This window comes from Canis aureus, chromosome 11, assembly GCF_053574225.1.
Source record: "Canis aureus isolate CA01 chromosome 11, VMU_Caureus_v.1.0, whole genome shotgun sequence".
Taxonomy (NCBI): domain Eukaryota; kingdom Metazoa; phylum Chordata; class Mammalia; order Carnivora; family Canidae; genus Canis; species Canis aureus.
Window position 1 is genome coordinate 19,332,746 of NC_135621.1, and position 15,978 is coordinate 19,348,723.

Genomic DNA, 15,978 nt, shown 5'->3' on the forward strand with positions numbered 1-15,978 from the left:
ATCCACACCCTCCCCTTTTGTGTCAGCTCACCTCACAGGTGCTTCCAGGGCCCACCCCCACTGATTTAATATGCAGAGACTCCGAGTGTACAGACCATACCCGGCCTGCTGCCCCAGATGACCTTGTTCCAACTTTAAAAATCAAAATTTAGGAAACCACAATTGCCATTGACATACAAGCAATTCCACCTCATTGGAGGGTGACAGAGGAAGGACACATTTGCTGGGGGATGGTTTGGATTCAATTGGGCAGGGCAGGCAGGAAGAAGTCCAGAAAGCATCTCTTCATGGATATAGATATATATATATATATTTATATTTATATTTATATTTGTATTTATATTTGTATCCATCTTTGTTTTCTTGGGAGTGAGGGGCTCACTGGGTCTGTTGGGAGTGGGGTTGGATCAGGAGGCAGCGGTCAGTTCTGGGAGATCTGTGGTCTCCATTTCATAATACCCCTTTGCGCTAGAAAAGGTCTTCCCCTTCAAGATCTCTATGAGTTGCTGTAGTCGCTTGGCAAAAGAAAGTACTTGGAGAGGTTTAGTGATAGATGGGGGTGCAGGTGGGGGTGGGGGTGGGGGTGGAGGTGGGGGTGCAGCTGGGGGTTTGGGTCGAGGTCGAGGTTGAGATGGCGGACTGGCAGGAGGCGGTCGAGGAGGGTGTTGGAAGTACCAAGGAGGGTGAGCAGGAGACTGGGCAGAGGGGGGTCTAGCCGGGGGTGCTTGAGTACTAGGATGGGGAGGGGTGGCCAGTTGAGCCATGTGCAAGGCATTAGAACCAATCTTGGAAGCAATCCAGTTCAGATAGGGCCAGGTGGCCGTGTAGACTCCGGGGCGCTTAGCTCGGGCACAGCCTACCCCCCAGCTTGTGATTCCCACGACCACATAGGTGTTTGCCACGTTGTCTCTGCACATGAGAGGCCCGCCGCTGTCCCCCTGCCCAGAAGGACACAGAAGTCACTCTCTGTCCAAGCCACTTTTCCCCTGTCCAGAAGGGCCATTGGGTCTGGAAGGACAGTTTCTGTAGTCACATGGCTTCCTGCTGCCATGAACACAAGTAGTAGTGGTAAACTTTGAGTTGGTATCAACAGCTTCAGTTGGGATGTGGGAAGGGAATGGACTGTCATGGGTCTCCTCGCAGTGAGGGGGGAAGACAAGCGACCCATGGGCCCAGTTGCGTGGCTCATGCATCCACAGGCATGTACGTACAAGTGGATGTGAAATTTTTGTATTCTGGTGAGGAGAGGTGAGCATCTCTTCAAGGGTGGTGTTTGGGTGCTATGGTCTCTGTGTTATGACAGGATAAAGGCTCTCAGCATGGTGATTAGTCCTTTGTAGGGGCAGCAGATGTCACCTCCCATCCTCATTCTACAAGATGGGACCAGGGAAAGGGTCACTGAGGCAGGGCCCTGGAGGCAGTGGTGTTCAGGGAGGAGGGCACCCAAAGGGAAGTTACCTGGCAGGTGTCGATCTTGCCTTCAGGGTAGCCTGCACACACGTTGGTTGAACGAATGCGCCCATTGTACCACTGGGTGGAGTTACATAAGTCGAGGTCGATGAGGTTCACGCGTGCCTCCTGCAGTGTAGGTGCGATCCTGTAGGCTACAGCCAGGCAGCTCAGTGGTCAGCGGTCACAGAAGGCACGTTCTGGGAAAGCCCTGCCTCCTCCCTCCACAGAACCCCTGTCATCCTGAAACACTCTAATTAAACCTAAAATCCATGGAAGTCAATGCCCCTGGCCTCTCCTCATATGCTTCTGAAGGACGTGGGGCGGGGGTGGAGGAACGTGCAGGGGCAGTGCACGGAGGACGCACAGATGCAGCCGTGCGTCAATGTGAAGGGATGTGTGTCGATGCCAGATGACTATTCACAGTTACGGCCAGGATGTGTCACCCCGTTTACACCCCACAGTGACCTCCTGTGTTGAGCCCCATGACTCGCCTTTCCCACAATCAGGAGCTTGGAGCACCACTCATCCAAACATCCTGGTAGGGATGTAGTGTGGCTTGGATTCTGGATTCGGACCAAGGGTCTCCTGTCTACACTCAAATCGAGGATACACGTTTCATTCCCCCATAGCACAGCTGTAAGTCACCCTCCCTGCTTTTTATCCCCTCTCAGGACCCCTCTGCTCAACAGCGGACAGGATCCTCTGGAGCGGGGTGAGTGAGTCCCTCCCTGTGTGCCTCCCATCTGTTCTGGGATCATAGAAAGGGAGGAAGTGCAGGATTGCCTCCACACAGACCTGTCAGGGGCTTGGGTGGCTGGAATGACCTGAAGCCAAGTCAGACCTTCCTTTACAGCCCCGGACGTTCCATCACGACCTATGGGTTAAGAAAGGGCCAGCGCAGGCTCTGCCTCCATCAGCCAACCCTTCACCTGGCTCGGACAGAGCCCCGGAAAGGGCACGGCTCTCCCCTCTTCATCCAGCAGCTCCCTCAGACAGAGGGGCCCCAGCACAGCAGCACCCACAGCCCAGCTGCAGCCTGGCAGGCGGCCCTGACATCCCTGCATCTGCATGGGGAGGTGGCAGACCAGACTTGCAATATAGAGATGTGGGGCAAGCAGGAAACCAGGACCCGTCTGGGCGGCCTTAACTGTGTCTCCAGTCCCTTCAGCTCAGCTTTCCGTACCCCTCAAAGCAGTTAGTTTTGTACTTGCACTGCCCGAGACAGGGGTGACATTGAAATTGCTGCCAAAACAAGACTGGTCACCCGAGGTGACCTTTTAGATCTATGTTAAGAGCCAGAGGACCTGAAGGAGAACAGGGTTTTCTCAATCCCAACACATTGGCTCTAAATGACGGACGCTATGACGTCTACAAGAACTGGAAATTCTGTAGGAAAGGAGGAGGACCACCCCGGAAGTGCTCTCCGAGCTCTGAAGCACATGAGCTCGAGGAGGAGGTAGAGAGAGGAAATGGAGAAGGAACGTCACAGAAGATCTGAGACTTGGCCTTAGCGGTGGAGGATGTGTTCACTAAAACCTGGCAGACATCCCATTAAGTTGAGGAGGATTCTAGAACAAAAAAGGACTTGCATGGTGTCCAGGGTGTCACTGGGAGCCTACAATCCTTTTGAGTGACAGGATAGCAAAGGTGATGGTAGCAGTGGAAGTGTAGATGGGAGCCCTGAGATCAGCCCCCGAGGGACTGCAAGAACCCCGAAACACTGTGCACATGTTTGGGTGGGTGGGCAGAGCAGGGTGGGCTGGGGTGGGACAAGAAGAACGCTCTAGAGGCCACAGCAGAGCCATGGACACCGACAGCCAGCCAGAGGGTACACCCCGGGCCAGGGAGGGAAGGGCCAGCAGAGGCCAGTGAAAACAAGGGTGCCCGGGGGGAGGGGGGAGCCCTTCCCTGAGGGATGGGCAGAGAGGAGGAAGAGTCACAGGACGCATCCTGACTCTACCAGGGTTTTGTCACCAGAAAAGACTAAGTTTTGACCCCAAATGACTTGAATCAGGAGCCCCCAGTTTTCCATTAGCAAAGGACGGAAGCACTTCCAGGGTCTCCTCACACCCCCAAGCTGACGGGAGAAGAAGCCCACGTGGCCACCTGCGGAAGGCTGAGAGGCCTACCCCACCTGCCCTGTCGCTGCCCACTGCTGACCTGCCAGAAACGCCACCCCCAACGCCCACTATGGAGGAAAGAAGGAGGGCGGATTCTGGAGATGTGAGCCCCGAGGGTGCCTGGGCCGGGCAGGCTGGGCTCCTGGCTCTCACGGCCTCCCACTCGGCCTCGCAATCGGCCTCCCATGCGGCAGGACGGCCCAGGAGGAGCTGGCCAAGCACGGGTTCAGGCTGCGATACCCCGTTTAGGCAGCGTAGCAGCGGGGCTCCCGGCCCCAGGTACAGACACAGCCCAGTGTGACTGCGCGAGGCCCTCCCTCCAGCGACCCACAGGTCCGCGGTCGCGAGGCCCTGGGCAGGGGACGCAGCTGCCAGTGTGTCCCCTACGACAGGGCCCAGTGTTGGGACCCTACTGCCCGCACTCCGCTGGGTCTCACATCTCGCCCCCACTGTGGAGACCACGGAGGGGTGCCCCGCAGCGCCCCGTGAGCTCCCCCCAGCACTCACCTTTCTCCTTCAAGAACCCCCAGCCAGCCACCCAGCAGCCCTGGGGCACCCTAGGTGGGCCCGCCCTGAACTGGGGCAGGCAGCCGGGGCCAATGAACTGCCCGCACGGAACGGGCGGCGTGATCTTCATGAGCGCGATGTCGTTGTACTCCAGACTGGGGACGTAGCTCTCGTGGATGATGATTTTCTCCACGTATCTTTCCTGCTGGGGCGGCTTCGCGGGCTTATCATTTCCGTACACGATCTCCCTTGCGCCAAAAATCAGTCTCCAGTCGTACACTTTCCTGCAGGCGGAGGCCAGGCAGGCGGCGCTCAGCCAGGGGCCCCGAGGCTGGCGGCCAGGACCCCAGCCCCCCCAAGGCCCACCCCAAGGCCCCACGCAGCACCCTGCACGCCCACTCTCCGGGGCCCCCAGACCCCTGCACACCCTTGCACACCTACTTTTTGGAGACGAAGCAGTGAGCGGCAGTGAGCAGCCAGTGGGAGTTCAGCAAGGTGCCTCCGCACGCGTGGTACCTCCGGTTGTTGTGGGAGGTGAAGACCTGGAGGCTGACCATCCAGGGCCAGGCCCCGATCACCGTGTCCTGCCCTCCGATGATGCGGCTGGCCCCCTGCGTGCTGTGCCTGAACCGCAGCCCACAGGGGCCACTGAGGAGAGACGCCCGGTCAGAGGGCACGGGGGGCACGGGGGGCAGTGGGGGAGCCAGGCCAGAGGCTGTGGCTCCGGGAACAGCCCAGGAGCTTGGGGTCATAGGGCTGGTGGATGTGGCCACAGGCGGGGAAAGAGGGACCGTGGGAAGCAGGGGGCACAGGGGAGACACAGGGGGGAACAGGGGGGCTAGACAGGTGTGATGGCGGGGGACTCAGGGAACAGCCCCAGGGCTCCCCCGCCGTACACGGTGGGCTTGGAGGGTGGCAGGAGGAGGGGACCTGCCAAGATAGGTCCAGTAGCCCCAGCTATGGGGAGCACTGGGGGCCCAGGGGTGGAAGCTCCGGGAGCTGGGGGAGGCCACGATAGTTTCGGGGGTATCTTGGGGGCTGCTGGAGCCTAAGGTGGAGAGAGGATCCTTCAGGAATGCCATGACAACACCCTGGAGCCTTGGGGGTCAGCCATAGGTAGGGGCACCTCGGGGTCTGTGGGAACAAAGGGGCTCCTAAAAATTAGGACTCGATGCTTGAGGCAGTGGGGTCAGTCTCTGGGTGAGGAGAGGGCCCCAGTGTCTGTGCTGCGGGAGGCATCGGAGCCTGGGGTCAGGCCTAGGGGAAACTGGGAGCAGGGTGGCCTGAGGTGGGATGCGGGTCACGCCCAGGGAAAGCCAGGGGAGTCCCAAGGGCCAAGCTTGGCCTCCTCCCGCGCCCTGGACAGAGGGAGTCTGGGTGGGCCTTGCTGCTCAGAACACACTCTCCCCACCCCCTGAGGAGCCCTGGACACTTACTCACACGTGGCGTTATCTTTGGCAACCACAGACACCACCAAGACCAGCAGAACGGCAGTTGGCAGCATCTCCACCATACTCCTGCCCCAGCCTGGCCTGGAAGCCGAGTGACCTCATAAAGCTCTGCAGCCTCCTGACCAATCAGCAGGGCCACCTCCCACCTCCTCCCCCCACCCCCAGTCTCAGGCCAGGCAGAACTTTTTAGCTAACCGGTTCACACTCAAACAAGTTTCCAGCTTTTGGTACAGGCTTCCCCCACCCCTGGGGTGATGGGGGCTCATGTCCAGCCCTCTCCCTCCGTCCCAAGGCCAGGATCTTCATTCCCTGGGACCCTTCTAAGGTCCCATATCGTCTGAGGTTCTAGTCAGGGGCAGGTTCAGGGTCTGTCCCTTGGGCACGCTGTACCCACAGTTCCTGCTCCACAGCCTGGATTGAGGGGCAGCTATGTCCTGTATCAGGACGGTGCAGCAGGTGGCGGCTACAGGGCATCAGGCTCGTCAGGTTAATCGATCCTTATCCATGTATGGAGCAAATTGTCTTTCCCTCTCACAAGTACATGTTGTCAGCACGCTTCTCGAAGAGCCACTTGAATTTCTCTAATTTAGGACCACGAGGCCGACCTTTCTACTCACTGCTGAGTATCGCAAGGTCTGGTGTTACCTACCTGAGTGCCTCCAGGTCTCCTCTCCGGGACAGATGTGCAGCAACGTGTGTCTCTTATACTTGAGTGTTAGGAACTCCCATCACAGTTGCCTAAGTACCCTGAGGTTTCACTTCTATCAGGAGACAACACCCCGCCTACAGGAGGATGACAAATGCTCACCTCACACACCTGCATGTTACGAAGTTGCAACTCCTGCAAGAGTGAGGACATCACGTCTCCACCGCATGGAGGGCGATCTCCCCTCCTCTCCCTGAGTGTAAGCTCTGCACCAAGCCATCGGAGTGTGAAGAGCTTGTCCTCTCCCCCACCTGCGTGTCAGGACCCCTCATAGCTTCTTTCTGAGTGTTGTCAGATTGTCAGATGACCTTTATTCTTCTACCTCTCTTCTGACTGAATGTCTTTTTTCTTTTTTAAGATTTTATTCATTTATTCATGATAGACAGAGAGAGAGAGAGAGAGAGGCAGAGACACAGACAGAGGGAGAAGCAGGATCCATGCAGGGAGCCCGACACAGGACTCGATCCTGGGTCTCCAGGGTCAGGCCCTGGGCCGAAGGCGGCGCTAAACCGCTGAGCCACCCGGGGATTCCATCTGACTGAATGTCTTAGTGCTCATCTCACGTAACTTTCGGGAGGTCACATCCCCCCCAGATGAATATCCAATAGGTCTTGCATATCTGCACCTGAGTCTCAGGAGCTATCGACTCCTATTCCTGCACATGAGGATGTGTTTGCTCCCATCTCCAGGCCGAAGGCCTCATCTCTACCACCTGAGTGTCACTTTGGGGTGTCTTCTCTACCCGAGAACCCAGAGTCTTCTACCCCCTACCTGAAGGCCAGGAGGTGCATCTCACCTAGTGCGCCGCGATTTCATCAGCCATACTGAGGAGCCAGGAAGCCTCCCTCCCCACCTAAAAGTATGAGCTTTTAGCATCTCTACCTGAATATCACACGGTCTCCTTTACTGGCTAAGTGTCTGACTGTGGTTTCCGTCTCACTGCTGAGGGTCTTGGGGTCGCATCTCCCCTACCCGAGGGTAATGAAATCTCCTATCTCCCATTCGAGTATAACCGGGTCTTCTGTGCTCTCCCTGAGTGTCAGGAGATCTGGTCTCTCGTGTCTTCTGCTAGATCTGGAGCCTCCATCTCTTCTCTCTTCATGACCGAGGGGTCTCCTCTCCCCTATTTGAGTGTGACAAGGTCTTATGGTCCCTACCTGCAGATCAGGTGTTTCCATCTCTTCCACTTAATTGTCGGACCTCTCATCTCCTCTACACAACTGTCCCCAAATCTGCTGTTCTTGCGGGTCAGAAGACCTGCCCTCTCCTATTACAGGGTGTGGGAGTGCTGACTGGCTGCCTGCTAAGGTAACCAAAAAGGCTTTGGAATCACACTTCAAGAAACGACAACAGGAATTCAAGATGGAACCATTAGAGTTTTGATTGTGTAAGAAAACACCTATTCAGGAGTTTTTACAGGATTCTGATGGGCACAAAATTGATATGGTATTTAGGTCCATGAGAATCATTTAGCAGAATGATGTAAACATTTATTTTGATGCCAATATGTACAATTTTCCAGAAATCACAACCTTGGCAAGTATTTAAACATGATGAAGATGTTAGTCATAAACTTCAAGATGAAAAGTAGTACCTGGTTTTTCAAAACACTTAGAGTCACTCATAACAAAGTTGAAGACCCAAGGTCTAGATTCTAGAAGACAACTACTGTGTGACTTCACAGAGTAACACTCACTTCTGATTCTAGAAGGGGCCGCCAGTCACAGCACCTGCCCCATGGCCACAGGAATGGCTGGAGGGATAGGCAGGTGGCCCACCCAGGTTAATTTTGTCATTAACCCTAATGGAGGAAGCAAACATCTGAAATGAGTGACGTCATCTGGCTTCTACACTCTGTTCCAAAGCACAGGGGAGAGAGGAGGGTACCAGACAGGACCCTGAGGCCAGAGGACACGGTCCCAACGGCTACCGGGGGCTTGACTCTGGCCAAGCTAGGGCTCCCAGCTCCCCAGATGATGGGTTCCCCAGCCCCAGCCCCTTCCACCTCCCTCCCTCCCTGCCCTCCTGCATTCCCACTCTCATGTCCTCAGGCTTACCCCAGCCTGCTTCCTGCTCCTTGCCTCCGAGCCCCTATCCTGCCCCCACAACGTGATCCTGCATCCCGATCCCTAGCCCCCTCAGGCTCTCCAGGGATGCCCTCTGCAGAGTGGACACCAAGGTGTCCACAGGTCCTCGGACAGGGGTGCCTGGGCTGAGGGAGGCGAGTGCGCTGCAGCCAGGAAGAGTGCCGGTGAGTTGCCTAGGGGCCCCCAAAGGACATCCTGAGGCCATGAGGAGACCTTGGCCCCACAGCGTCTGGGGCTGCAACTCCCCCAGCACTGAACCTGTGGGGTCCTCTGCTGTGTCCTCTCACAGGTGGTGAAGATTCTGACTCACCTCCCCCAAACCTCTTGGGGTGGCAGTGCCATTTCCACAGAAGGTTTGCTGCCTCTTCCTTCCTTCTGTGGAAAACTGACCCAGGCCCAGAGAGACCCAGAGCTCCACGTGCAGCTCCGAGAACTCCAGCCCCTCCCCCACAGAGGCACAGGCCCAGGGCGAGTCGGGGTCCCACCCCCACCCCTACACTTAGACATCCCGCCGCCGGCCCGTTCTGACTTCCTTCACGGCCTCTTCTATACCATGACTACAGCTTCTAACTTAAAAGTGAAAATTAAAAATTTTAAAAAGTGGGAAATTTGAAATTGTGGGGCTTTCTAGATACGCTGCCAGCCCCTCAAGATCCAAGCTCGGCAGGGCCTTCTCCAGTCCCTACCAGCCCATCCAGACCCGCACGTGCTGCCTCAAAGCACCGCCACCGGCCCACACCTGCAGTCGGAGTCGGCCTCCCTGCCACCTGCTTGACTCCCTCTGGGATCTTCTCGCCTCCCTGGTGGCGTCTCCTGCTGGCCCCGCCGTGACCCGGTGATAACCCCGGTCCAAGTCCACATTTATCACCGTCACGTCTGTGCCCCACCTTGACCCGGTGGGGCCCGGCTCTGCAGGCACTGCCCTCCCAAGGCCTCGCCATGGGCCTGCTCTGTGGGACAACGTCCAGCACTCGCCGCACTGTGAACCCTTCTCCCACTCACCAAGGGGCCCCTGCCCTTCCTGTGGACAGACCACCCCCACCGGGTGCCACAGCAGGCTGGCCACCTCCTTGGCTGCTCGCATGACTGGGAGCCCAGAGCACGAGGGGAAGTCTGACCAAGGGCCGCAGCCACGGGGGCAGGACAGCTGGGGCAGACGGGAGGGGCTCCAGGGGCAGGAGCTACAGAATTCCGAAACAAAGGGCCTGGGGGAGGGGGGGCAGGGGTCACAACTGGACTTCTAGCTCAGGAGGGCTATGCAGCGAGCTGATGAACAGAGAAGCTTGCAGCTCAGGAAGCACAGGTTGAGGTCCAGAGCACTCGGGCAGAGCTGCAAGCCTGGCACGTGGACGTGGAGCTCAAGGAGACGGGGTCAGGGCCAGGGCCCCGAGTCAGCAGGTACTCGTGTCAAGTCTGAGGAGGTCTGTGTCACCCTGTGCAAGGGTCAGCAGTCTGTGTTCCGAGTATCTCCTCAAACAGGCAACTGAGAAGGTTTCATTTCTTATAAATTTATTACATAATAATATTATAATAATTATTATCAATAATAATAATATAAGAAACATAGATCTCTGTGGGGTGTATCACAACGTCAGGGTCAGGAGGCCTCAGGACTGGAGCAGGGGTGAAATCCCCTGGATGGAACTCCATACAAAAGGAGGGGCGGAGCACAACTGACCCTGTAAAGTTAAAAACCCAAATTGAACGGAACCAAAAACCCACAGGTGAGTGTGAGACCGAGTGTGTATGTGGCAGTCTGTTACAGTGACTGCTGCTGTGTGTGTGACCTGGTCTGTCGGTGAAGGGGTTACTGGGTGTGACTCTGCCCAGGGAGTGGGGCCGGCGGGCCAGGGTGGGGCAGGCGGGCACAGACCGGCGTGCCAGGCCCCTGGGCTGGGAAAACTTCAGTTTTCTGGTTTTTTTTTTTTTTTTATTAAAAAAAGCTAGAAATATAAACAGAAACTTGTGAGTGACGTGGATGGAGCTTAGTCCAGACTCCAAACCCTAGGTTTAAAAACGTCCCAGGGCCCCCCACCCCACAGGTCATTGCTGAGTGTGAGGAGTCACAGTAAGGGGGGCTGGGGTGTCCTCTGGGGTCTTTGCCTCTCCCCAGGGCTTGTGGTGGCCTGACTCTAGGGGTCCTCTATGAGCCCCCCAGAAGCCCAAAGCAGGGGGGGCACTGCCTCCAAGGGCCCTTGGGAGCCTGTCCCAGCAGCAGAGCTTCACCGAGGAGGCCCGCTCAGGCTAGAGGAGGCTCTGCAAGGACAGGCTGGGCAAACAGCAGGTCCTAGGGTGCCTCTTTCTTTGGAAGTGGAGATGGGGTGCTTTCACGGGCACACACCCATGCACGCACCCTGTGCATACCGCTGAAGCCCCCACACAGAGTGGCCTCTGGGGACCATGCTCCACTCAGGCACACACAGGGCCCCGATGCACTCAGCTGCACCCAGAGTTTCACACACTCGCACATGTGCGCACACACACAGGGCAGGAACGGGAGACTTTGGGGTCTGAGGCAGGGAGGCTTCTCTGCTGTGGTTGCCCGACAGTGTGGGGAGGAGGCCAGGCCCCTCCCGGGAAGGGGCCCCGTGAGGGACTCGGCTGGGGGCGGCCGCCAGGGCTCTGGCCTCCCCAGGGCAACGGTCTCCCAGGCCACCTGACCTAGCTAGTGCCCAGCAGGACTCGCGGCCTGCCGCCCCTCCTCCGCGCAGCACCTGAAGGGTCGGTGGGGCACACTAGAGCTCAGCGAGGGGAGAGGGCCGAGCCAGGCCTGGCCGGCTACTAGGACCCTGGCCAACCCCAGACCAGCTGGAGCGTCCCCCGCCCCATGTGGGGTGGCAGTGGCAGTGAGGGGCCAGAGATGGAAGACTGGGCAGCAGCAGCGCAACCGGTGGGGGGCTGTCGGGGAGGGGAAGGGAAGCTATTAAGGACAGAGATATTTGTTCCTTTTCTCGTTCCAAATATAGAGTGGATTAAAATATGCAAAACAGGAGGGCTCCTAGGCCCCCAACCGAGAACCCCAAGTCTCCCCCCTCCCCCCGAGTCACCAAGGTGTGTCCTGACCTCGCATGCTGGACTGGGTCCCCCCCCCCGTGGGAGAGCAGCCGCCAGGCGCTGTGCGGAGGTGGTCAGGCCGGAGCACCCACCCCGGCCCTCTCCCGCCCCAGCCGCCGGCCCCTCGCCCTTCCTGACCGTGTGCTGGGTGGGACTCGCCGGCCGGGGAGGGCACTAAGCAATGTACAGGGCAAGTCTCCGAGCAACAGCAAACAGGACGATTCATGCAACATTCCTGGCCCGGGCGCCGTGGGGGGGGCGGGCCGAGCCCGCGGCCCGGGGGCGGGGGCGGAGGCGGGGGCAGGAGGGGGCCCTGCCGGCAGGGCGCGGCCGGGGCGCGGGGGCGGGGGGGCGGGGGGGGGCGTCAGCTGCCGTCCAGCTGCCTGAGCGCGCGCTCGATGTTCATGCGGTGGCCCACGCGCGTGACGCCCAGCTCCACGAAGTCGTCCTTGGTGAGCGCCGGCAGGTGCGCGCCCTCGATTTCGTGGTCCTCGAAGCGGTCGCGGTGCTCGCCCAGGTGGATGCTCTCCAGCCAGTCGCCCACGTCGAACTTGCTCCAGAGCTGCAGCGGCTTCTGCTGGAAGGGCCGGCGCGGGCCGGGCGCCCCGGGGCCGGGGCCGGGCGCGGGCGAGGGCAGCGGCGACGGCGAGGGCGAGCGGCTGCGCGCGCTCACGCTGCGCACCACGAAGCGCACCTCCTTGGGCTCATGCGGGATGGAGAGGCTGGACGACTTGAGGATGGTGGGGGGCGTGAGGCCGAAGGGCCGCCCCGCGCCCCCCGCGCCCGCCCCCAGCCCCTCCACCCGCTCCAGCGACGCGGGCTTCACCGGGCTCGGGGCGCGCCTTGCCACGGGGTAGCGGCCGCCGGGCCGCACCGGGAACGAGGCCCCGCCGCCCGGGCCCCCGGGGCTGCGCTGCGCTGAGATGGTGCTCAGCTCACCGAGGCTGCTGAAGAGCCTGCGGAGGGAGAGGGGGTCAAGGCCAGGTGAGGGGCGCCCGGAGACGCGGGGGCAGGCGGGGCGGAGGGGGCGCAGCCTTGGGGCCACAGGAAGGCAGTGGGCTCCCAGGGCTCCGGCGAGGGGCGAGGGATGGGGGAGGGGCGCCGCTGCGTTGGGCCCCCAGGGTCAGGCCAGGGCCCTGCACGGGGAGAGGGGGCCCCGGGCTCAACGGAGGGTGCTGTGAAGACTCAAACCCAGTGGCGTGGCCCCCTTCAGGCCAGGGGGCCCCCAAGAGCTGCCCACCGGAGGAAATGTGGCCTGGCCTCTGCCGCCAAAGGGCTGCTGCCCCACCCCTGACCCTCGGCCCTGGCTCTAGGCGCTGCGGTGCACCCAGGCCCTGGGCGGGGAGCCTCTGGCAGCACCCCTCACCACTCCTACACGCAGCTCTGCTCTCCTGAGGAAACCCAGAGAAGCCTGGGCGGGCTTCGGGGATGGCTGAGTCATGACAAAAGCTGGTGGCTGCACAGACTGACCAAGTCCATGAGTCAGAGACAGACAGCAGGCAGCATTCGTGCCCACGCAGAGCAGCGGCACGTGCAGGCCAGGTACGAGGCAGCGCCACGCCCGTGGCACGGCCCCCCGGCACAGGGCAGCAGGCTCAGCAGCAGCACCCACACGTGGCACAGGCATGCAGCAGCGGGCAGGAATGGTGGTGGCCTGCTCGCGACAGACGCAGCAGCAAAGATGTGCGCGCACAGACACACACACACACAAATGGTACCTCGCTGCCCAACATCACCTGACAGGACCCCAGACCTGCAGCCCTCTCTCTCCAGCACGGCCATGCTGGGAGGCCCACCTGAGAGGACCTCCGGAGAAAGCCCACCCCCTTATCCCACCCCCTCCTCTCCGTTCCTAGCCCCGGTGATGCCCAGGGGAAGCCTCAGGGGGCTGTCGGTGGGAAGCCCCACGAAGCCAAGCAGAGCAGCAACCAGGGTGGCCGGGCGCAGCGCATGGACAGCGAGAGGCATGGGATGGGCATGCTCACTTACACAGCCGGCGCTCAGGACCACCGCGCAGCTAGACAGAGCAGCCACATGCAGATGGGCGGGAGAGAGCAATGAGAAAGAGTGTTAGCAGCCCAGGCCCAACAGCAGGCACGTGGCCCCACTCGAGCTATGGTGTGGCAGCCAAGGACACATCTCCCTGGCCAGACACCTGCGGGGGAGGAACTCGCTGCAGTGGGAGGGAGCACACCTGGGGCTGCTGGGGGAGGGGGCTGCAGCCCCAACCCAGGCCCATCTGGGTGGGCTCCTGGTCTGCCTGTGGGGCTTTTCTGGTTTGAGAAGCCAGGCAAGAGTAGTGCCCATCCACCAGCTTTTCTTGGGATGCTGTGTGGCAGGTGCTCAGCAGCCCCTTGGCACTTGGGGACACTCTCTGAGGTCTGAGCAGCCTCTCTCCAGTGGCCAGCCCACCTCCCCCCACCGCCCCTGCCTAAGTTGGGCTAAGCACACTCCTCTGGGTACCCCTGCCCACCTCCATGCGACCCTGGCCGGGGCCAATGCCACAGCGCATGGGGCACCCTCGGCATCCTTCCTCCTCTTGATGTGGCTTCATCTTTCCATGTCCCACCTGTGCAAGTGCAACCTCTCCCACTCAACCTGCGCTCCGGTTCCCAGCTTCCCCCACCTTCCACTGGCTCCTCTCCTCAGCCTCTGCCCCTGCTGCCTCTCCCAATGGCTCAGGCCCACAGCGGAGCCTCTTGAGGAGACTAGATCAAGCCTTCCCCCCACCTGCCCCCAGGAGACACCTGAGGTGGGCTCAGGAATGGGCACCAACCAGAAGACCCCTCTCTGTTCCCACCACACCTGGCCTCCCTGGCACCACCTGGGCTTTGGGGCAAGGCAGGGCAGCAGTGAAGGGAGAGGAGGAGGCCACCCAAGGGGATGTTGCAGGGGGTGGGTGGGTGCCCAGGGTTGTGGGGGAGGGGGAGGCAGCGCTGTATAAGATGCTGAGAGGACGATGGCCGGGAGAGGCCCCCTACGGCCCCCACACAGCGACCCCAGCCTGAGGACCTGCATCTCAGGAGGGAACCCTCCCCAGCCTACCCCAGAGGTTACGTTTCAGTGGACCCATGTGGGCGTGCCTAGAGGCTCGGGTGTGACCGAAGCATACTGACAAGTTGGCAGGACCACAGCCAAACTGCGAAGGCAGAGAGAACAGGGTGGGTGCTCTGAGCCCAGAGCAGGGTGTGGCCTCCAGAACCTTTATGGCCGATGCTGGAGCCTCCTCGTCTGGCAGAGAAGTAAGCTGGCTCTAGTAGCACCGAGGAAGAGCCCCCTGAGGAGATGGGTGCTGGGTGCAAGGAGATGGGCCCCTGCCCGAGGATACGGCTGGTGCCAGGGGTGCCAGGGGTGCCATGAGGGCCTGAAGTGCCATGTTCCACTTGGCTGGGAGTGGGGAGAGAGAGCCTGTCCTAAGGATGCCCAGGGATGCTGGACAGGCCAGGAGGCCTAGAAGAGCCTAAGGAAGTCTGCGCTCCCGAGGGAGTGGCTGAGGGTTCCCCACGGCCCAGGTGCCTGCTCCTCCTCTCCTTCCTCTTGCGGGGACAGGGAACTATCACATCGCCCCCTGGGCAGGAATCCCAGCAGTATCCACAGCCAAGTTTCCATGTTCCTCTGCACACCCATCACTGTCCATCGCCTCTCTCGGCTGTCTGACCACCTCCCGAGCCAGGACCCAACCATGGCATGATCACGTCCCAGCACCCGCTGGCCTCCCAGAGGGGGCTTCTGGGCTATCCACCCTCTAACCAACAGTACCTCACCCCTGAATGCCGGCAGCATCTCCTCCGGATGGCTCAGCGAGGCTTCATCCCCCGGACGTCTCCTCCACCAACATCTGACTGTGGTACTGCCTCACTACCTCGTAACTCTTCAGCCACTGAGGCTGGCCTGGTCCCCACCCCCCACATACCCAGCAGTTACCAAGGCAGTAGCAGGACCCCTTGCTGACCCCTTCCTCTACCCCTTCCTTCCTAGCTGGGCTTCATGGGTTCTCCTTTCAGTTCCCACTTTCTCCTGGGCTGTATGGTCCACTCCCACCCCTTGGCTATGGTGAGGTGTGCAAAAATGCTACGTGTAAAGCCCAGCTAAGCTCCCCTGAGCTCCAGACCTCTACAGAGGCTGCCAGACATCCTCCCCACACCAGGGACCTGGGAGCCACCATCAGCTCCTTCTTTTCACCTGGAGGGCTCCTAGCATTAACCCAGGTCCTCATCCTCATTCCCCCAGCCACCTCAAGGTCCAGACATTTCATGCTCACTCAGGCTCTCTCTCCTCATTAGCTAACTGTCCTCCTTGACTCCTAGGACCTAGCACAAAACCAGGAGCACAACTTACACTGGAAAAAATGTCATCACACAAAAATAACTTGATGTGTCTCTCCCAGGCTTGGCTGCCTATTGGACCATTGGTACCAACAGAAAAGACAAAGCCCAAGCTCTGGTCCTTGCCTCTGCCTCAGGCCTTCCGCCACAGCACTCCTGCAGGGCAGGTCTAGGCCCGGGAGCTTCTGCAGTCTGGGAGCCCCAGTCGGGGAAAGAACCCTCAACAGCAGCACAGAACTAGATACAGACCCGTAAGCTTCAAAGCACACTCTGTGG

The 15,978-nt window shown here is 60.0% G+C and overlaps 2 protein-coding genes and 1 long non-coding RNA gene across 8 annotated transcripts in view; 1 reads left to right on the forward strand and 2 right to left on the reverse strand.

Moving 5' to 3' along the window:
• Positions 1-284: 284 nt before the first annotated feature.
• On the reverse strand, positions 285-5,646 carry ACR (acrosin). Of its 2 annotated transcripts, none has more exons than XM_077913910.1 (5): positions 5,516-5,646; positions 4,521-4,727; positions 4,080-4,363; positions 1,459-1,604; positions 285-938 (listed from the first exon to the last, which is right to left on the reverse strand). In XM_077913910.1, the coding sequence occupies exons 1-5, from the start codon at positions 5,590-5,592 to the stop codon at positions 408-410; spliced, it is 1,245 nt and encodes a 414-aa protein (XP_077770036.1). In that variant the 5' UTR covers positions 5,593-5,646; the 3' UTR covers positions 285-407. The 2 variants fall into 2 exon arrangements, with proteins under 2 accessions (XP_077770036.1, XP_077770037.1); XM_077913911.1 differs by having other exon boundaries at positions 5,520-5,623.
• Positions 5,647-5,652: 6 nt separating this feature from the next.
• LOC144323459 (uncharacterized) lies at positions 5,653-7,457 on the forward strand. The gene is made up of 3 exons (XR_013388889.1): positions 5,653-6,036; positions 6,121-6,435; positions 6,926-7,457. It is a non-coding gene; the product is annotated as an uncharacterized LOC144323459 (long non-coding RNA).
• Positions 7,458-9,815: 2,358 nt separating this feature from the next.
• The window catches only part of SHANK3 (SH3 and multiple ankyrin repeat domains 3), a 48,563-nt gene continuing 42,400 nt past the window's right edge, over positions 9,816-15,978 (reverse strand). The window contains exons 22-23 of one of the 5 annotated variants that reach the window (XM_077913923.1): positions 13,367-13,394; positions 12,191-12,333 (exon numbers count right to left, since the gene is read on the reverse strand). In XM_077913923.1, coding sequence (XP_077770049.1) covers positions 12,313-12,333; positions 13,367-13,394 — 49 coding nt within the window. In that variant the 3' untranslated portion in view covers positions 12,191-12,312. The other 4 variants (XM_077913919.1, XM_077913922.1, XM_077913920.1 and 1 more) reach the window with 4 other exon arrangements.